This window comes from Chrysemys picta, chromosome 3 (genome assembly GCF_011386835.1).
Source record: "Chrysemys picta bellii isolate R12L10 chromosome 3, ASM1138683v2, whole genome shotgun sequence".
In the NCBI taxonomy this organism is placed as follows: domain Eukaryota; kingdom Metazoa; phylum Chordata; order Testudines; family Emydidae; genus Chrysemys; species Chrysemys picta.
In genome coordinates, this window is record NC_088793.1 from 83,191,453 (window position 1) to 83,214,174 (window position 22,722).

Below are 22,722 nucleotides of genomic sequence, written 5' to 3' on the forward strand. Positions count from 1 at the left end.
TTTAAAAAAATTCTGCAAGTCCAAAAGTCACATGACAGAAATATGATCCCAATGATTCACAAACAAAAAAAATCTCTATATTCCTGTTGCTATAACAACAACATAAAACATTTGTTCTCTGATGTCATTTTTGATCACATCATTTTGGAATTTGTTATTTTAAAAGTTGGTTGCTATGACACGGTACAGTTGTTAAATGGATTGATTGCCTACTTTCCTATTGACAAGACTATTTGTATCAGTTTTATAAAGCTAATATGATGAACAAAATGAAAGATGTATCTTATTACGTACTATAAAATCCAACAACAGAAACACCTTTAATGAGCTCTATTCTCTGCGTCAATGTGTGGTGAAGCAAGGAGGGATGTCCTCCCACCCTCTTTCAAGTCCCTGTTCTTCCCACTCCCTTGGGTCTTGTGCGCTCTGAACATCAAAAGGGACTCGCATCACAGCACCCCTCCTTCTGGCAAATGAGGGCTAAATACTATTTCCTCTGGATCCTGTCAATAATGACTCACACTATATAGGGAGACTCAGAGTGTCAGTGTCTCTCTTTAGAGCAGGGGTAGGCATGTGAGCTGATTTTCAGTGGCACTCACACTGCCTGGGTCCTGGACACTGGTCTGGGGGCTCTGCGTTTTAATTTAATTTTAAATAAAGCCTCTTAAACATTTTAAAAACCTTATTTACTTTGCATACAACAATAGTTTAGTTATATATTAAAGACTTATAGAAAGAGACCTTCCAAAAACGTTAAAATGTATTACTGGCAAGCGAAACCTTAAATTACAGTGACTAAATGAAGACTTGGCACACCACTTCTGAAAGGTTGCCGACCCCTGCTTTAGAGCCTCAAAAGTATAATGTACAGATTCCACAGTATTTCTAGCTTCTGTCTGCCAGGGCACAAGGGAACAGGGACAGATGATAAATTGATCCCTGTAGACAGATGTATTGCCTCTGTACCATTGCATTGGCTTGGGGAAGGATTTGTTTTTATAGTTAACTTTTTTTATAATTATTCAGACACTTTACAAGATACTATGGACTCTCAAAAGCATAATATTGAAAGCATGATACAGATATGGTACTCATAGTGAAATAGAAAAATAAATGAAATTTCATTAAGCAAAAACACAAAAGACACTCTATACAAAAGACACAGAGCTCAATCCTAACCTCTACTACATAACAGGTTTTGAAAAAGCTGCCAGTGCACATATACAGCAGCAGAACAATTAAATTAAGATATAAAAAATGGCACAGCTTGAAAAATTCCCTCTCAATTTGTAAATGAGAAGAAAACTATTTTCAAAACAGGAAAAGTAATTGTTAAAAAACAAGAATCAACAACGGCAAATTCAAGGACAGGTAGTTTATGAAACTGCTTTTAACTCAATTTTTGAAATAGACTAGATTTCAAATTCATGGTATTCCTTTAAAGTCTGTCAGGTTTGTCTCCAGAAGCAGTTCCTCTAGGGCAAGCAGGGTAGACAGTCTGCTTCCCCTGAAGCAAACTAAACCACTCAGAAGTGGGGTAGAGAAAATAAATATTAATTTATGATATTGGGTTCCCCATCCTCTAATGAAACCTCCTTCCAGCTTTCCTAGCTTTTTATGTTTGTCCTCTTTGTGAAAGTCTAGAAATTTATTCATGTAATATAAAGTACAATATAACTGTAAGGGAATCTGCATTATCATGCCAGTGGAATTTTGAGACGGATGACCTCAAATAATAATAAACTGGGCCCTAATGTTGTTCTAGAATACCAGGGGGAGACAGTAGAAGGCAACTGTTGTGAAAGAAAAGGTGGACAGAAGGAAAGAGAATATCTAATAAACAAGAGTTGTCACAAATGGATTCTAAAAGTTACTGAAGTAACTGATTCAATTAAAAAAGCCTTAAGAAAAAAAACCAAGCTTGGAAACTGAATTTTAGCCTTTTTAAATGCAGAAGCAAAAGAGAGGAGAAAAATATCACAAGTAACAAAATAGAGCCCTGGGCTGTAAGTACAATTCTGACTCTAAGGGTATGTCTACGGCTCGGGCTCGCGAGGCTCGGGCTGCAGGGCTGTCTTACTGCTGTGTAGACTTTCAGACTTGGGCTCCATCCCAAGCCTGGAACTCTACACAGCAATGAGACAGCCCCCAGCCCAAGCCCCACAAGCCCAAGTCAGCACAAGCCAGCCGTTGGTGTCTAGAAGTGGTGTAGACATATCCTATCAAGTATCTAAACTTTGTGCTGTGACATTTATTATTATTTGTAGTTTGTGTAAGGCATATTTAGTGAGTAATTCCCTTCCTGGTTTAGAAAGAAAATTGCTTTTAAACTACTTCACTTTATTATATAAATACCCACAATTTTCTTCTTTATTCAGAAATGTGGTATTGTTTTTTGAACTTATTCATCAGTTGTCTTTTGCTGCCAGAAACAAACACGCTGACATGTCACTAGCCCCGTAGTACATTCAATTTCTAATACTTGTATATACAAATTACAGTTCAGTTGTGCTATACAGTGAAGAAGAGTATATGTGAACCTAAATAGTTGCCGTTTTTTAAAAGAGCTGATGATACTATGTGTGTCAAGTACAATGAGTGTGCAGCAGGTTAATGGCATCACAAGTCAGTCCAGACTGATCCTTTGTCGGGTATTCCCATTTGTTCTTTTAGTTTAAGCTCATCTCATTTTTGTAACAGTAACTAGCTGTCATTTGTGCCATCTCTTGTCAGGGCTGACTGGCATTCATATTCGGTTCATTATACATTCAATTTCTTCTTCATATGCGCTGAATCAAAGTTAAGAAATCCCAAAGCTTTCCATTTTGCCAAAATGAGTTGTATGTGAAATTCTGCTGAAATGTTAAGACTTGCAAGAAATGTACTCTCTGCAACAAATCAGCATAACGCAAGTGCTCCCATGGAAATCTAGATTCCATATGAAAATATTAAAAATGATTGATGTCAAGAAGACCACATTTTCTGTTGGAATTATTTACATCAGGATATACTAGCCAGCCTCTTCTCCTACTGAGCACATTTCATTTACCAAGACTGTTTTGCATGGCAGGCTAAGGCACTATGCGTATAAGTATTGAAAACCTGGGTTCACTGCAGATGCTTAAATGAAAATTCTAGCAATAATAATAAATGTGAAGTTGTCAAATGTGAAAATGGATTTAATTATCTCAGCCAAATCCCTAGTTATTGTAAGTCCACATCACAAAACTGACACCAAATTGTACTTTGCTTAGGAGAGGCAAAGGATTCAGCTAGAAAGATTGTTGTACCTTATGACTAGATGTGCTTTGGTAATATTTGTGTGGAGGAGCTTATACAATGAATGACAAAACTACTAATACACTATTCACTATAGCTAAAAGCTAGTACTATCTATAGCATGGTTTTTATACCATGAGTTCCCATTCCTTTCATGAGCACTAAATTATGAATACTGTACAAATAAAAAGTGAATCTTAGAAAATGAAAAGATAAGATTATATGCAAAGTCAATATTTTTACATTTTAATTCTTTAGGATTGCTTGTTTGGGACCATTACCTATCACATCCTCACAGTGGCAGGACAGTACAGCAAGTGTACACACACACACAAAAATCTCAAGAGGTGACACTGTCAACCAAGAGATGTCAGTGCATTGCAAGCATGCTATCAATTTAACTCAATCACACTGAATGTATTACAGAATTAAAATTACCATACACATTGATTCTGAAATAGGTCACCACCACCAAAAGGACCATATGAAAGTTGCTCTAGAAATCAATTTTGAATTGAATTTTGTTTAACACAAATCCCACACTTTTTAATAAGGACTTGAATAATCCAATTAGAGTGAAGGATGCCCTTGCAACTGAGGAGCTCTACATCACAAATTTCAACAGAATTGAATCATTCATTTTATTAAAAAAACAAAAACAAAACCAAAAAAACTTTATAACCTTTATTGTTGTGTAGTTAACCTTCCAGATGTGAACTGAATGATAACTGATGCAGTTCTGTCTTCCCGAGTCTGCTGACAGACAGTTTTCCCATAGAGTTGCTCAAAACTCTCTGGTAACAAGTCAAATTGATAAGAATGATGTCAATTTCACACTGCTACTGGCCAAAGCGTGAAGCAGCAGTGACAGGACATGGTACTATTCATGTGGAAAGTGAACCAAAAAAACTATCTGGGAAGGAGAGAATAGTAGCACATATTTGTTTCTCATATTCCTCCTTGCTGCAGCCAGGTGCTGAGGGCGATGTAGCGTAACAGACACCCAAACATCCTTGCCCAAATCGCCACAAGACAATATTCAAGGTTGAACTGTAAATTAAAGTTAAAGCAAGAGATTAGAGGAAAAATACAAAGGTGATCAGATTAATATGGACTGGAGCGCCTTACACACATATGCAGAAGCTATGTCCAGTTCTTCCAGTTCTTTCTACCTAACAAAAACTTATTTTTTCCCCTCATAAGAGCTCTCCTTAACAGTTCATTCTGCCAAAATACATACGAAGAAACCAAATCTCCAGATTCTTAGAATCACTCTTTTGGCTATGAATATGGTGGCAGAAACCCATGCCTAATACTTGATTAGCAGTTTCAGTTTATCCAACACTCCTAACATGTAAAGCCTTCATGTGTTTTACTACTCTACACTATCTAAAGACAAATATATCAATAGTTATGCAATTAGTGGCAGATATACCAAATATGAGAAATCTCGTCACATTTCTGATAGTACTGCCAGCGATTACTATACCAGAATAGTCTGCTTTAGTGGCGGTGGTGGTTGTTAGTGCTTTCAACTACTTCAATAGGGTTCCATGTAAGCACAGGGATCCATTTGTAAGAATGTCATTACAGGATTGATGCCCTTATAGTTAACATCATGGATGTTCAAATCACCTCCATGATGCAGACACATATTTTATAAAACTTTCATTATAACATGTTGCAAAATTTAAAAAAAAAGAACTTGTTTTAACCTCCCACCCAGCAGCAGAAGATTGAGTCTATGCCTCTGAGGTCCCTTACATCCTCAGCAACTCAGTGAAACTTCATCATCATCAGTTTTTGAAGCTGTCTACAGGCAGAAGCTATAAAGTGACCAGATACATTACTTGTCAATTTCACTATCCTGTTGCTGGCTACTTTCAGAGAAAGTTTCATTAGCCACTGGCAAGTAAGTGGGCATCTGTGTTTTTCAAGCCCTGAAAACAATACATTTTAAATGTAACATAGAAGAAAGCTACTAATGCTCAGTCAAAACAGTTTTAATTGGCAGAGGGAGAAAAAGTTTTACCCCAATGAACCTGTGCAGACAAAACAGAAACTGGCCCTCATGACTCCAGCATCCCAGCGGTAGAACAAATCTCCACATCTATTCAAGGCAGATCAACCAGACATCCAAATAAGAAAACACATGCACTCCCTCCGTCTACAGATACCAATCATCCAGACTAAACCATTTTCAGTAGGTCATTCTGCTACCTGAAGTATTTTCTTAAAATGCCATTAAGAAATGGGATTATTTCTGATGTTTCCCAATATTGAAAATTGGTAAGATTAAGGGAAAAGATGACCAACTACTAAAGTTTACCACACATGAAAATGTTATATCCTAACTAGTAAACACTATTATTCTTGAATAATTTGTTCTGTGTTTCTAGTTCAGCAACTAGGTAGATTAAAGGAATATGGTCCACCTAATTCATGGCTTGCCACCTTCTTCCATGCTACCATTATGCCTCAAACATTAACAATCACCTACTCCTTGTTCAATTCTCTCCTTAAAACTCACTGCTTTTGTAAAATCTATCAGCTCTAATCCACCTCTGAATCACAGTTCATTCTTTTATAAACTTATAAATATTTATAAGTTTAACAAATCAAAGTGTCTGGTGCAACTAGTCATTAGCTCCTGCTCTTCGCAGGAAGTTACCACCACGCCACCAGGACTTTATTCCCCTAATTTACCATTTTCCTTCACACATCTTCCATATATGTTGTCCTGGGGTAGGATTCAAGAAACAAGTGTTAATTTATAAACCCTCCTCCTGACAGTGCATGAATCACAAAGTGGACCTGACAAAAAACAAAAGTGAAACTAACCAGTCTATTTCTGCAGTCCAAATAGACCAGGGGTCTCAAACACACGCAGCCCGCGGAGCTCTTCCCTGCAGCCCACCAAGCTCCCTGCGCCCCAAGTTATTTTATGTGGCAGCTAAGCTCCCTGCTCGCTGCTCCCCAATGTTTGGGGCCAGGTCTCTCCCCCGGCCCCGCCTGCCACCCCCACGCATCTCCCCCGAGTGTCCCCTGGGCTCACTTACTGCCCCGGAGCCTGCAGCTCATGCTGACTCCACTCCGCTCTGCCGGCTTCCGGCATCACCTGCTGCCTCAGGGTCCTAGTGCCCCCCTCCACTCTGGCCAGGACAGGCTGCCCTTCCCCTTCCCTTCTGCCCTAGTTCTGAGCCTCTCCAATGCCCCAAACCCCTCATCCCCAGCCCCACAGCCCTCATCCCTGCACCCCCTCCTATCCCCAAACTCCATCCCAGAGCCTGCACCCTCCACCCCCTGCCTGGAGCCTGCACCCAGCACCCAAACTCCATACCAGAGCCTGCACCCCAGACCTCCTCCCCCACCCAAACTCCCTCCCAGAGCCTTAGGCAGGTGAGGGTGGAGTTTCGGGGGGGGGGGGGGGCGCAGGTTCTGGGCACCACCAAAATTTATACAAACCTGCCACCCCTGGAAGAGGCAGAGCAGGGGTGGAGTGGTGGTGCAGCCCAGTGCAGTGGGGGGGCTTTAACAGAAGTAAATCTAACTAAGTGCGTGTTTTGTCCTTTGAGTGAGGTGCATTACTGTTGGTGGCGCTTAGCACTTTCCAGGAGAGAGGGGGGAGGAGCAGGGAGCCGCGCGCTCAGGGGAGGAGGTGGAGAAGAGACAGGGCAGGGGCAGGGCCTCATGGAAGGGGTGGCGTGAGGGTGGGGCCGGGGGCACCGAGAGAGAGGTGTCAGTGATGAGGACTAGTGCATTGGCCCGAGGGCCTCATGTGGCCCTTGTGATCATTTGAGTTTGAGACCCCTGAAATAGACTGTAGTGCAAAAAATAAATAAAAAGCATTAATGGATTGTCAGTCTTCAAAAGGAAAAAAATGGAACACCTGGTATACATGTCTAACACAATCACTTGTCCCTTCCCCTAGAAACAGACTCTCAGTACTGCCAACCTGAAGCATTCAAAAATCATGAGTCAGGCCCCCAAATATCTAGTTTGTATTTAAAAAAAAAAAAAAAAAGATTTTTTTAAAAAATAATAAATATCAGAGGAGGAGGGATTGTATTTACCTTTAGGTTGAGAGTCTTTAGGGTTCACATTTCCAAGCTTTTCTCTGTCAGACATGAGGGCTAAAAACTTTATTTTTAAATGAAAGCTGAGATTCTCATGACTCTTGGAGCTGGGTGTTTAAGTATCACAAGAGATGACATTACTATCTTTGTTCTGCAGTGTCCTGCTTGCCCCTGGGGTATGGATGAGGAGGAGTAGGAAAACAGATGTCTGCACAGGCTGGGTCACTAGAAGCCTGCACACCAATTGAACCACTGCCCAGAGTCAGAGCAAGCAACTCCATGTTAATCTGACCTTGTAGCAGTGGTCTCATCTGTTGGGTGGAATGTATCTCACCGAGAGGGCTTATGGGTGATGGAGTGCAGAGCAACACCACAAGAGGCAGCACATGCCGGTTCTGGCAGCCTGATGTCAATTTCAACAGCTCAGCTTGTTGGCCAGGCTCCCAGGGTTCACACAAACCCCTGTCCCTGTCCCCTCCTCCTTAACCAGTACAATACTGTCAGCTTTGCAAAAAATAGGGACACCAGATAAAGGCAATGAAAACACAGCTATACGGTTTTCAGGGATTCATAGTCATCCTAATTAATTGTGAAATTAAATGTTTAACACACTTTCAGTTTTAATGAGGTGGTAACAGAGTTAAGGAAATTTACATTCAGAAACAGTTCTACTCTGAAAAATGACTTGGTAAACAATTACTAGGGTTTCCATGAAAAGCAACAGAGTCCTGTGGCACCTTTAAGACTAACAGATGTATTGAAACATAAGCTTTCGTGGGTGAATGCCCACTTCGTCAGATGCTTCGTCAGGGTTTCCGTGTGTGTTGTAGTAATGGTTTAGTTTATAAATACAGAAATGTTTTTCGTAATTGCCACCTCTGCAAACTTGGCCTGGGATCCTACAGCAAACCAGGTTCTTACCTGCTCATGCACCCTCACCACTAATCAAGAGTCTTCAAGCTAAATACTCTCCTAAATATAACGATACAACTCTAGTGTCCTCCAACTGTGCAACACTGTTACAGTGAGATTTCAGAAGGAATGAAATTATGTAATAGTGCAGTGAGTATTTGTAACTCAGTTTACAAAGGCATCTTTGGTAAAAAGCACAAAAGCGAAAACTCCAAGATATTAAAGTAACTCTTTTTACCTCACTATTTTTAATAAGTAACAGATTACGATGTTTTATGGGTAATTTACACCTAAATCAGAGGGGTAGCTCAGTGGTTTGAGCATTGGCCTGCTAAACCCAGGGTTGTGAGTTCAATCCTTGAGGGGGCCGTTTAGGGAACAAGGATAAAAATTTGGGGATTGATCCTGCTTTGAACAGGGGATTGGACTAGATGACCTCCTGAGGTTTTTTCCAACCCTGATATTATATGAGTGTGCTTATATTTACACAAATGTGATAAAGTGGACTAGGCCCTGAGACCACCTTCTGGAGCCTTGTGGACCTGCCAGACCCCGCCCCAGAAAAGGGAAGTGGAGAGAGTCCTCCAAGCAGCCTAGAGCAGTGGCATGGGACAGAGCCAGAGAGGAGCTGCCGGAAGCAGCCAATCCAGGCCCAGCAGGCCCATATAAAAGGAGTTGCAGAGCAGAGATCAGTTCCTTGATGACAGAGCATGGATAGTGTGCCTGGCTGGCTGAGGGAGCTATGGGACCTTGGACAGAGAAGTTCTGGCAGAGACCCGGGGGAACGCAAAGGAGCTCCGGACTGGCTGCTGGGACTCAACAAGGACAAGGCCCAGAGATGAGGGTGAAGAATTAGCTGTGTCCATGGGGATGTGACCCAGACAATTGTAGCAGTAATGCAGCTTAACTAAAGGCATGCAGTGGATGGCTGCTATCTAGATGGTCCCTGGAATAGAGGGTGGGCCTGAGTCTCTTTCCCCCTCCCCCTGCAGCCACTAGGAAAGTGATCTGGACTTTGATGCACCCCAGAAGAGGAACTGAACTCGTTTAGTGGCCCAGCAGAAGAGTTGGGGCTAGAAAAGCCCAGAGAGGCAAAGAGTCTCTAGGGAGAGAACCCTGGTGGATGTGATGGCTGGGACTGCTTAAAGAACAGGGACAATTTGAGAGTGCCCAAAGGGGCTGAGAGACCGTTTGAACCAGGATACTGTAATATGCCCTGTTGGACTGATTGAGGATCAAGCCCAGGAACATGGCTGCAGATAGAGATTTAGAGAGCATTGAGATAGGCCCCCTGTTGTACTTATATCACAGAAGGGGTTTGATTTGTATTTCACATACAGACTCTGTGGGACTCGGCTCAGAGTCACCGAAGACTCATCACAAAGAGAGAGAGAGAGAGAGAGAGAGAGAGAGAGAGAGTGTGCAGGCACACACTGAGACAGGGGATGCTCATGAGAGGTGAGTGAGAGCCCGTTACAAGAAGTTACAGACAGAGGAACTGGAAACAGTTCCCACACTATGAAGCAATATTTGGAAACAGCTGTTTTTAACTGATAAGCAAGTATTGGGATGACAAATTCATTTAAATTAGAATGCAAATTTTGAGGTGATTGAATACTTGTTGATTTTTAAATCATTTTTAAAAATTACCAGAAACTGTGCCATCTTAAAGCTACTGTACCTCTCAGTTTAAGTGTTTGGATACAAATGAAAATTAAGATATAGTCCAAAACCTGCAAGGAGCAAAAACTCCACTTGAAAGAACCCTGATAATCCAAGCCTTTTCTTTCTGTAGTAATCCATGAACACTGTATCTAGGCTTACTTATGTCTATCATGACAGGCAATTCTATATGGAACTAAAACGCAGCTGTTTCCCCACTACCCACCCTAGGATAAAATGGCTACAAAGTAAACAGTGTCCCATAATTTATGCACATGAACAGTTCTATTTCCTTTAGTGATAGTATAAATGATACACTGGCCATAACATTTATCTGAAAGAAGTGATATCCTTCTCAGGGGATGTTAAGACAAAAGAAAGTGTGAATAAAATACAGTATTCTTGATTGTCTTTGTTTTTTTTAGAAAAGTGGATTTTTGCACCAATCTTCAATAGATATGCCTTTTACTGAAAACCTACTGGCATCAAATACGCCAAAAGTCCACAAAAAGTAAATGATATTTCTTTTTAATAGTTTTTATTAAAACTATATAATTATCTTTTATTATCTCTATATTTTAACAATTTGATCAATGCAATCAGAATTGTGCATATATTACACTATCCTGGCATACTTAATCTAACATCTGGAGAAAAGTCAATCCAAGCATTCCATATCTTATATTTTTATAGTAACTAATTCAGAGTTTGAAACACAAGTGTTATAAAGTTGCTCATGAAAACTAGGCAACTGGGATTTTCTTTTAAAAAGAGAAATTAAGCATTTGTTTGGAACAAAAGTTACTTTTCATTTTAAACCTGTTCACAAAAGCCCATGCATACAAAATCTGAGTCCTGTTAACCTTCAATATACTTTCACCAATAACATCTCTTCCACTCTAGTGATAGGAGTATGTAAAATACCATCTTTTGAAGGAGACACAATTTTTTTTTTAAGTCACAAGAACATACCAACACAATATACTTTAAAAGTTCTGTAATCTGGACACAAATTCTTGTGTCTTGAAATTGAAAAAGAAATACTGTCCAGAACAAACCTTGCTTTTGATTATTTGTGAGCATGTACATCTTCATCAGCATTTTGCCTTCACAATAACTGAGTGAGATGATCCTGTCCCTTGAGTTCAAATGTCCCACCACCCTGGACAAACTTGCCAGTAACCATCTTAATTTTCTAACACTAGAAATGGTCTGAAAAAGTCTTGTTAACAAAATATATGTTTAACATATGCATAATTCTGAGATCTTTACTTGACTAGTTTTTCCTGTTTTCCTTCATTTGGATGGTTTCTTCCAAATGTGGTTCTCAACATTTGGAAAGTACAATGGTTAATGAAGAAAGGTTAGCTTTGTACAGTGAGACAGTTCTTGGCATATTCTAAATGTGATAAATCACTCACTCTCCAACTGATGTACTGAAAGGGGACAAATTTTTGAATAAAAATGGATGCAAGGAAATTCAAATTCCATTTCTGTGGACTGTATGCCTAAACAAAAAAAGTGTAGCACAGTTTAAGATAGGATTTCCAAGAGAATGTGTCAGTTGTTTTAAAACCCTTTAAAATGGAAAGTGCTACAGTTAACATAATCAACAACATAGCCTTATGTATACAGCCAACCTCCCTCTTAGCTGAGCTTCATAATCCTGAACTCCTGACAAATAAACCAAGCTCAATAAGTCTTATTATTTCTATTACAGTAGCACCTAGTGACGCAGCTAAGGTCAGGTCCCCACTGAGGTAAGCTCTATGCAAACATCAAATAAGAGATCATCCATTATTAGACAGAAGACTTTGCTGGGAATGTGTAGGTTAGTCTCTCTCCTTTGAAAGCGGATGACTTTGAGAAAAGGAGTATGTTGTAATGTGACATCTACAATTTCCCTAAGGACTTAAAAAATCTCACTTTGTACCAGACCAAGAGCCCTGATTAAAGAGCAACTATTCACAGTCCAGACATTATCAAAGGCAGGTTTCCCTTCGTGGAAGGGATAACAGGAGTCTCAGTGGAGGAAGACAGGTTACCTCCATCTTATGTATTACAATCACAAAATATGAATAAGGGGACCCATGGCAGAAGGGGCGTGGGCCCCGGTGTTTACCTGGCGGTGTTCAGCAGCGGGTGCTTGGTCCCAACCAACTTGCGGACCTGCATGGCGATGTTGCTCAGCTCGTCGCTCAGCAGACAGCGGAGGCTCATAAACGAGGTCGGATACCCCACGATCTTCTCAGCCTCGGACACCACTTTACTCCAGTGAGACGCAGCAGACGGGGAACCCGAGAACAGGCCCCTCCGCCACCGCACTCCGCCGCCTCCCCCCCGCGCAGACCACAGTCCGGGGGGCGGCGGCAGCAGCAGCCGGGAGCAGCTGCCCCTCCAACGCAACAACACCAGGGGACACATTATCCCAGCCCCTTAATAGACTCCCCCACCCCTGCGCTTCGCCCCCCAATAGCTTTCGCGCACCGCGCCCAGCCTAGCTGCGCTAATGCTGCCCAGCCCCCCGTTCTCCTGCCGCAGCCCCTCAGTGCCCCCGTGCCCGACTGTACCCCAACTGCTGTCACCGCCGCCAACAGGCTCCTCTCCAGGGGCGGCCGGATACGAAGCCACCCCCTCTGTGCAGCGCGCAGCGCCTGGCCCCCGGGCCCTCAACCCCTGCGACCCGGGTCCCCTTCTCCCTGCCTGGGACGCGGGGCTGCCCGGCCCCACTCCCCAGCAGGGGCTATGCTACTGCTATCGCCGCTCCCCAAGGGGCATGCTCGCTCTGCCTCCACAGCCGGCAGCCCGGGCTGCTTGTGCCATGGGGGCAGCCATCTTAGCTGTCGCAAAACACAAGACGTAAAGCAACGACGATCATGGAATTAGAACCCTTCCCGCTTCCTCACTTTCCGGCTTCAGCTGGGAGGAGGGGCGGGGGGCGAGGGAGGGATTTGCTTCCAATCCACCCGTCCTGTCTCCGCTGCTTCCCGTATGGGGGAGGCTGCAGGATGAAACACCCAAGGCAGCCCCCTCATCCCAAAGAAGCCCGTCAGACCCCCAGTGACACCAACACCAGTCCCTTCCCAGAGACCCCGTCACACCCACAGTGACACCCCCACCAGCCCTTTCCCAAAGAGCCCATCACACCCACAGTGACACCCCCACCAGCCCTTTCCCAAAGAGCCCATCGCACCCACAGTGACACCCCCACCAGCCCTTTCCCAAAGAGCCCATCGCACCCACAGTGACACCCCCACCAGCCCTTTCCCAAAGAGCCCATCGCACCCACAGTGACACCCCCACCAGCCCTTTCCCAAAGAGCCCATCGCACCCACAGTGACACCCCCACCAGTCCTTTCCCAAAGAGCCCATCGCACCCACAGTGACACCCCCACCAGTCCTTTCCCAAAGAGCCCATCGCACCTACAGTGACACCCCCAACAGTCCTTTCCCAAAGAGCCCATCACCTCTAATGTCACCCCCTCCAGTCACTCCCCAGAGAGCTCGTCACACCCACAGGGATACCCCTCGAGTCCCTCCTCAGAGAGTCCATCACACCCACAGTGATACCTCCAGTACTTTCCCAGAGAGCCTGTTACACCCATAGTGATACCCCATACAGTCCCTGCCCAGAGAGCCCGTGACACACCCAGTGACACCCCCTCCAGCACCTCCCCAGAGAGCCCACCACACCCACAGTGACACCCCTGCCAGTACCTTCCCAGAGAGCCCATCACACCCCCCCTCCAGTCCCTTCCCAGAGAGCACATCACACCCACAGTGACACCCCACCAGTCCCTCTCCAGAGAGCCTGTCACACCCACAGTGATACCTCCTCCAGTCCCTCCGCAGAGAACCTGTCACATCCGCAGTGACAGCCCCTCCAGTACCTTCCCAGAGAGCCTGTTACCCCCCCCCCCAGTGACACCCCCTCCAGGAGGAGGACCTTCTTGCAGAACCCCGACTACACAATCCATACCTTAATGTGCAGGTGGCAGAGCCCCCTGTTGTATGTCAGAGGTTGTTCCTGGTTGGAGCCACCAGAATCAGAGACCTCCTGGATTATGATTGGAGGATCTGGGTGGAGCCTGTGGCACTTGGCCAGCACATAGGTTTGTCCACCCCATGCATCCCCTGTCATGTGCCTCCTGTTTCTCTCACTTTCCTCGAGTGGGTCCTATGGGTGGGGCCTCCTCATCCACTGCTCATCCTTGGACCTCATCATTGGCCCCTGACCCATGAGCCTTCACAGTCATCCCCAGCTGACAACCTAAGTCAGCCATATCTGGGTGTTTTATTATGGGCACTGTAAAAGGCACTCCCAGACACCAAGGTAATCCATGTGCCAAATATCATGTATGGAGGTGCTAAATGTGACAGATATTGGAAATTCCTGCAATATCCTGGACAAACCTTATTGAATTAAGTTTAAGTATCTTAGGAGTTAATTGTATTTAAAATGCAAATGTTTATGTATTATTGTGGGATTGTATGTACCATCTCTAGGAGGTGATATGCCTGACATAAACTCTGGGAAGTGTTATGAGCCTCAAAGGACTATTTGAAAGAATGGGCTGGAGAAGAATGGACTTTTAAAGTTAAATGGGTTTCCCAGGAAATCTCTGGAGGGAGTGTATGCAAATATACCCCCTCCAATTATGCAAGAACTCAGCCTTCTGAAGCTTCACTGAAGGAGAGGACATTTGTCTGCTGATCATCTCTTACACAAGGACAAGATCAGAGGCCCAAACTGTGTAAAGGAGTGACTGATAGATTCATGGGTGTGCTTGCTCTGAGCCATGGCAGTTATGAACTTGTAACCACAGAAAACCCCCTTAGCGGGACTTGAAGGACTGACTCCTATCAGACCCCTTGTTGGACTTGGGGAGATCTCTGGTAAGCTTATTAGTATATGGGTATGTTCTTTTTTTGTTTGTCTGTTTGTTTTAATATGTTTTCTCTGTAATGCTGTTACCTTAAGAATAAATGTGCTTGCTTAGAAAAAGCTGTGTGGCACCTTATAAACTAGGAGCAATTATGCTGTTTATAGCCCTTGAGAAGAAGGCAAATCCGTCCTGCTTAGGTAGTCTAACTTGCTTGGGAGTTCACGGTATAGGCAGGGAACTGTGCAGCCTGGAAAAACCCTGGTCAGGAGGGAGAGACTTGCAATCTCTGCCCAAGAGAGCTGATGGCTGAGTAGCTGGGAGCTTAGGGTGGGTGCCTTTGCTAGACCACAGAGGGGGAATAGAGGTGTAGTTGCCCTGAACTGTGACATGAGAGCTTATCAATAAAATAGTTGTAAGATGTTTTTAACATGGGCAAAAACCTCTACCCCGATGTTGGTAAAACGTCCCCTATGGTCCACCAGTGCTTGCAGCACCATGGAAAACTAGCCCTTTCGATTAATGTACTGGCTGGCCTGGTGGTCCGGTCCCAAGATAGGGATGTGAGTTCCATCTATGGCCCCACCGCAGTTTGGGAATCCCATCGCTGCGAAGCCATCTATGATCACCTCCACGTTTCCCCGGGTCACTACCTTTGACAGCAGTACATCAACGATTGCCTTGGCTACTTGCATCACAACAACCCCCACGGTAGATTTGCCCACGCCAAAGTGGTTCGCAACTGACCGGTAGCTGTCTGGCGTGGCAAGTTTCCAGAGGGCTATGGCCACTCGCTTCTGGACAGTCAGGGCTGCTCGCATCCGGGTGTCCTTGCGCTTCAGGGCAGGGGACAGCAACTCACAAAGTTCCAGGAAAGTTCCCTTCCGCATGCGAAAGTTTCTCAGCCACTGGGATTCATCCCAGACCTGCAGCACTATGCAGTCCCACCAGTCAGTGCTTGTTTCACGTGCCCAGAATCGCCGTTCCACGGCATCAACATGACCCATTACCACCATGATGTCCACGGCGCAGGGTCCCGTGCTTTGTGAGAGGTCTGTGCCACTCTCAGACTTCATGTCCTCATCGCGCTGCCGTAGCCTCCTCGCCCGATTTCTCACCATCTGCCTCTGGAAAAGGTGGATGATAAGGTGCGAGGTGTTGACAACGGCCATAACTGCAGCGATGGTCGCAGCGGGCTCCATGCTCACAGTGCTGTGGTGCCCGCGCTGTCACTCAGCAGAAAAGTGCGCGAACTGATTGCCCGCCAGCGCTTTCAGGGAGGGAGGGCGGGAGTGACGGTTGGATGACCACAGTTACCCAAAACCACCCTCGACACATTTTTTCCCCCAGCAGGCATTAGGGGCTCGACCCAGAATTCCAATGGGCAGCGGGGACTGCGGGAACTGTGGGATAGCTGCCCACAGTGCACCGCTTCCAATGTCGACGCTTGCCCCGTTAGTGTGGACTCACAAAGTCGAATTACTGTCCTTAGTGTGGAAACACACGTTCGACTTTGTAATATCGATTCCACATATTCGATTTAAGTGACATCGAAGTACTCTCGTAGTGTAGACATACCCTTAGGCCTGGTCTACACTAGGCGTTTATGTCGAAGTTAGCGCTGTTACATCGAATTAACCCTGCACCCGTCCACACTGCGATGCTATTTAGTTCGACATAGAGGTCTCTTTAATTCGACTTCTGTACTCCTCCCCGACGAGGGGAGTAGCGCCAAATTCGACATGGCCATGTTGAATTAGGCTAGGTGTGGATGGAAATCGACGCTAATAGCTCCGGGAGCTATCCCACAGTGCACCACTCTGTTGACGCTCTGGACAGCAGTGCGAGCTCGTATGCTCTGACCAGCCACACAGGAAAAGCCCCGGGAAAATTTGAATTGGAATTCCTTTTCCTGTCTGGCCAGTTTGAATCTCATTTCCTGTCTGGACATCGTGGCGAGCACAGCAGCACTGGCAACGATGCAGAGCTCTCCAGCAGTGATGGCCGTGCAGTCTGTGAATAGAAAGAGGGCCCCAGCATGGACTGATCGGGAAGTCTTGGATCTCATCGCTGTGTGGGGCGATGAGTCCGTGCTTTCCGAGCTCCGATCCAAAAGACGGAATGCAAAGATCTACGAGAAGATCTCTAAAGACATGGCAGAGAGAGGATACAGCCGGGATGCAACGCAGTGCCGCGTGAAAATCAAGGAGCTGAGACAAGGCTACCAGAAGACCAAAGAGGCAAATGGACGCTCCGGATCCCATCCCCAGACATCCCGTTTCTATGAGGCACTGCATTCCATCCTCGGTGTGGCCGCCACCACTACCCCACCAGTGACCGTGGACTCTGAGGATGGGGTAGTGTCCACGGCCGGTTCCTCAGACATGTTAGGGGACGGGGAAGATGAGGAAGGAGATGAGGAGGGCGAGGCAGTCGGCAGCGCTCACAACGCTGATTTCCCCGACAGCCAGGATCTCTTCATCACCCTTACAGAGATCCCCTACGAAGCGTCCCCAGCCGTTACCCCGGACACAGAATCTGGTGAAGGATCAGCCAGTAAGTGTTGTAAACATCTAAACATTTATTTTTAACAAAACAGGAATATTAACAATTAAAAGAATGGGTTGTTCATGATTAGTGTGCCCTATGCGCTTAACGGTTTAGTCATGGGCAGTGCAAGTTTTGAAAAAAAATCTAGCAATGTCCGGTTTTCAGTGATTGTCCTGCACAAGCCGCTCTACTGTTTATTCCCTGCTACTGCAGCTACAGTAAAATGCGGTCTATATGTCCGGGGATAGAGCAGTAATCCTCCTGGGATATCTCCACGAAGCTCTCCTGGAGGTAACTTGAAAGCCGTTCCATGAGGTTCCTGGGGAGAGCGGCCTTATTGGGTCCTCCAAAGTACAAGACGTTGCCGCGCCACGAGACTATCACGTACTCGGGAATCATTGCTCTGCATAGCAGGGCGGCATACGGCCCTGGTCTTTGGAGGCTTTCCCGGAGCATTCTCTGTCTGTCGCTCTCAGAGATCCTCATCAGGGTGATGTCACCCATGGTGACCTGCTTTTAATTAGGTAGGGGAATGTTAGTGTTGGGACTGCTTTCCCGTTCCTTGACAGAACTGTAACCGCTGGTTTTTAGCCACGCGGTGGAGGCGGGAGAGGGGCAGCCGAAAGGGATCGTTCCCGGGGACAGCCGCGAGGGGGTGGGACAGGGGCAGAGTTCCCGCTTGCCGGATTGCTGGCTGCAGGAACTGACATAGCTTTAAATGTGAAATGAGGGCAGTGGTAATCTAAAAGTTTTAAACTGCCACAAGTGTACGGCTTACCATGTCTGCCTGCAACAGAAATTCCGTTGTGCTGCCCCGCTTCTCAAATGTGCTGTGCAAGACCCCAGGCACTGAATGCGAAGGCCGAAAATTCGACCTTGTGCTGAGTGCGCATGTGATAGGTGCTGTGCATGGTCTTGTTCACAGAGAAAGACTATGTTCTTTGTTCACAACTACATTTTTCTTTCTGAGGAATTCACTCCCTTTTTCCCATTTCCACAGCCCCATCTGCGACTGTCTCACAACCTAGCCTGGAATCACACTCCCAGAGGCTAGCGTGGATTAGGCGTAGGAAGAGGAGGACACGGGAGGACATGTTCTCTGAGCTTATGTCCTGTTCCCAAGCCCAGGCAGCACAGCAGACCCAGTGGCGGGAGAACTTGACCCGAATGCACCAAGCCAACATGGATCGGGAGGAGAGGTGGCGGCAGGAAGACCAGCAGGCGACTCAAACGCTGCTTGGACTACTGAGGGAGCAAACGGACACGCTCCGGCGCCTTGTGGATGTTCTGCAGGAACGGAGGCAGGAGGACAGAGCCCCGCTGCAGTCCATCTCTTACCGCCCTCCCCTGCCACCAAGTCCCATACCCACCTCACCCAAAGTGCAAAGAAGGAGAGGCGGCAGAGTCCCTGCTAAGTCTCACTCCACCCCTGCAGAGAGCTCTAGTAGCAGAAGGCTCTCATTTCCCAAAATTTGAAAAGTTCTTTCCTTCCCGCCTGACACAAGCCCCCGTCCAAGTTTCACCTCCCAATGCCATGTGTAGTTGATAATAAAAAATACGTTTCTGTAAACTACTGTTTCAATCATGTTCTTTTGGAGGAGGATGGGAAAGGGGGTTGGTAATTGGACAGGACAGTCACCTTTGGCAGGGTACATAGTCGGGGGCAAGCACAGCAGCAGGGCACATACACAGTGCAGTGATGCAGTGACTAGTTACCCTGGTTAGTCTGGGAGGTTGTTTTCATGTTATGTGGTGGGGGGTGGGTTGCTCTGTGACTTTGTGGCAGGGGAGGGCAGTTACAGATCTTAAGCGGCGGTCCTTAGGCAGGATCACAGAGCCACACAGCAGGGGATCTGTAACCGTCCTCCCCCTGCCACAAAGTCACATAGACCCCCCCATACACACAGTCCCGATCAGGAGGGGTGACAGGCTCCGTTGAAACAACCATCCCACCGCAGCGGAGCCTGTCAATCCTTGAGTTTAGAAGCTGCATTCGCGTCACTACACTACACCCGCTCCGCACCACAGTCTGCGTCCCAGTTTTAAAAAATTCCCGCGAAAACAGTATTAAAGAAAACGGTGTGCTTTAACAAAGTTGAACTATTTTTATTTCGCAACGTGTGTTGGAAGGGGGGTGAAGGGGGTATGTAACTGGATAGGATAGTCAACATTACCTGGGTAAAGAAACGGGGGCAGGTTTAGCTTCTCAGTACACAAACTTTAAAGTCACAGGTTACCCTGCTCACTCAGGAACTTTGCTTTCAAAGCCTCCCGGATGCACAGCGCTCCCCGCTGGTCTCTTCTAATCGCCCGGCTGTCTGGCTGTGAGTAATCAGCAGCCAGGCTATTTTCCTCAACCTCCCACCCCGCCATAAAGGTCTCCCCCTTGCTCTCACAGAGATTGTGGAGCACACAGCAAGCTGCTATAACAATGGGGATATTGGTTTCGCTGAGATCACAGCGAGTCAGTAAGCTTCTCCATCTCCCCTTGAGACGGCCAAAAGCACACTCCACCACCATTCTGCACTTGCTCAGCCGGTAGTTGAAGAGTTCTTTTTCAGTGTCCAGGGCGCCAGTATAGGGCTTCATGAGCCAGGGCATTAGCGGGTAGGCTGGGTCCCCGAGGATGACTATAGGCATCTCCACATCCCCAACAGTTATTTTGTGGTCCGGGAAGTAAATACCTTGTTGCAGCCGTCTAAACAGACCAGAGTTCCTGAAAACACGAGCGTCATGAACCTTGCCCGGCCATCCCACGTAGATGTTGGTAAAACGTCCCCTGTGGTCCACCAGTGCTTGCAGCACCATGGAAAAGTAGCCCTTTCGGTTAATGTACTGGGTGGCCTGGTGGTCCGGTGTCAGGATAGGGATGTGAGTTCCATCTATGGCCCCACCGCAGTTTGGGAATCCCATCGCTGCGAAGCCATCTATGATCGCCTCCACGTTTCCCAGGGTCACTACCTTTGGCAGCAGTACATCAACGATTGCCTTGGCTACTTGCATCACAACAACCCCCACGGTAGATTTGCCCACCCCAAACTGGTTCGCGACTGACCGGTAGCTGTCTGGCGTTGCAAGCTTCCAGAGGGCTATGGCCACTCGCTTCTGTACACTCAGTGCAGCTCGCAACCGGGTGTCACTGCGCTTCAGGGCAGGGGACAGCAACTCACAAAGTTCAAGGAAAGTTCCCTTCCGCATGCGAAAGTTTCGCAGCCACTGGGATTCATCCCAGACCTGCAACACTATGCGGTCCCACCACTCAGTGCTTGTTTCCCGTGCCCAGAATCGCCGTTCCACGGCATCAACATGACCCATTGCCACCGCGATGTCCTCGGCGCTGGGTCCCCTGCTTTCTGACAGGTCCGTGCTACTCTCAGACTTCAGGACATCACCGCGGTGCCGTAGCCTCCTCGCCTGACTTTTCTGCATCTGCCTCAGGGAAACCTGTATGATAAGCTGCGAGGCGTTGAGAGCCGCCACAACTGCAGCGATGGTCGCAGCGTGCTCCATGCTCGCAGTGCTGTGGCGTCCGCGCTGTCAATGACTGGAAAAGTGCGCGAAATGATTTCCCGCCGGCGCTTTCAGGGAGGGAGGGCAGGAGTGATGGACGGATGACGACAGTTACCCAAAAGCACCCTCGACACATTTTGTTACCCAGAAGGCATTGCCGGCTACACCCAGAATTCCAATGGGCAGAGGGGACTGCGGGAACTGTGGGATAGCTGACCACAGTGCACTGCTTCGAATGTCGACGCTTTCACCATTAGTGTGGACGCACTAAGTCGAATTATTGTCCTTAGTGTGGACACACACGTTCGAATTTGCAATATCGATTACAAAAATTCGATGCAAGTAAAATCGAACTACTCTCGTAGTGTAGACAAGGCCTTAGAGAATCCCAGTGTACAATATATTCCTTCTGCTTCTGCTGAGTCTTAAGTGTACAGAATCAATTACGATAGGAAAAATAAAGCCTCTTCTTCATTTTCAGTTGATTTTGAGAAGCCTTCCCAGGAAAAGAAACTCCCGCAGGGAAGCTAGCATCACAGTTTGGGGAACAAAGATCTAAAGTGAAGAGAAACTCATCTGCTTGCAGTAGTGTGTTCTGATCTAATGCAAATCAGGACGCATCAGGGCCCATCAACGCCTACCACCACTGCCAGTTCTATCAATCTTCTTTTCCAAAGCACAAGTGAAATGTGGGAACATTTTCCATACCTCCACCTCTGCAAGGACATACATATATGCCTGAGGAATGCCTGGCCTTGCACTCTTTTCATATTTACCACAATCGTACCTAAAATAATCAGAATCTGCAAATAAGTGTACTATGTATGAGTAGAGTATACTCACTATATACTAACTAATATGTGACTAAAACTTCCTATTGCAGATTTTGCTATGTTCTTTATAATCTAAGATTCAATCTATTAAAACATGAAAATCAATAATAATACTTAGCACTTCTACAAAGCTTTCCATTGGAAGATCTCAAAGTACACACACACACACTAATAAATTTAGTTTCAGGGCATCCCTGTGAGGTAACCAGCTATTATTATATCCAATTTACAACTGAGGAAGTTGTAGTAAGCAGGAGTTAAGTGATTTGCTCAAGGTCACACCAGAACTCTAAGGCAAACTTACTTCCAGTCCTGTGCTTTAACTTCATGGCCATCCTGCTTTCCCATTAGCTTTCAAAATATAAAGTGGGACAGTTGCCTTATTGACTCTGCAGTCAGACATTTAAACAGTAGCACCAAGACAGTGGTGGAGCTCTAATATTATTAACTTTGAATCAAATTGTGTTAAAAGTGCACATGTAAGACTCCAGTTGACTTTAATGAGAGTCATACATACCTGGGCAGAAACTGGTCCTTGAAGAGTATTAACATTCACACTTAATTATAGCTACTGAAATGCCAGTGTTGTAGTATGCTTCATTGCTGGATAATAATATTAACACTTTACATTTATAGAACACTTTTTTATTAAAGATGCAAAGATAAGTCAGAATTATCTTCCCCACTTTACTGATGGGGTAAATGAGAGACAGAATGATCCTACAGTAAGTCAATATACAGTGTAAATTAGAACCTAGGTCTCCTGCAGCTCAAACTGTTAGATCAGAATGTCTCAGCTAGTGGGCCAATATGGCTCCCAGGTAGGTAGCTAAAGAGAACCTGCTGTTTTGTACCCCCACCAATTGAAGATGCAAAGAAAACTAACTCAATCAAAATCCCATAGTTGCTCACACAAAGTAGAAGCAGGCAAGTGAGTAAAGAGCAGTTCTCCTTCCCTTCTGCAGCTGCTATGTTTTTAACCCCCCCAACTCTATCTCAATCCCAGTACAACTA

General features: G+C 45.8%; 2 protein-coding genes across 3 annotated transcripts in view; one reads left to right on the forward strand and one right to left on the reverse strand.

Moving 5' to 3' along the window:
- The window catches only part of PDSS2 (decaprenyl diphosphate synthase subunit 2), a 164,143-nt gene extending 151,343 nt beyond the window's left edge, over positions 1 to 12,800 (reverse strand). For both annotated transcript variants that reach the window (XM_065588305.1, XM_005287684.5), the window contains exon 1: positions 12,055 to 12,800. In XM_065588305.1, coding sequence (XP_065444377.1) covers positions 12,055 to 12,356 — 302 coding nt within the window. In that variant the 5' untranslated portion in view covers positions 12,357 to 12,800. The remainder of the gene's footprint in view (positions 1 to 12,054) is intronic.
- A 3,625-nt stretch (positions 12,801 to 16,425) lies between these two features.
- Positions 16,426 to 18,841, forward strand: LOC135982301 (uncharacterized). Its single transcript, XM_065588307.1, has 2 exons — positions 16,426 to 17,371; positions 18,366 to 18,841. Exons 1-2 carry the CDS (start codon positions 16,795 to 16,797, stop codon positions 18,839 to 18,841), a joined length of 1,053 nt encoding a protein of 350 aa, XP_065444379.1. The 5' UTR covers positions 16,426 to 16,794.
- Positions 18,842 to 22,722: the final 3,881 nt, after the last annotated feature.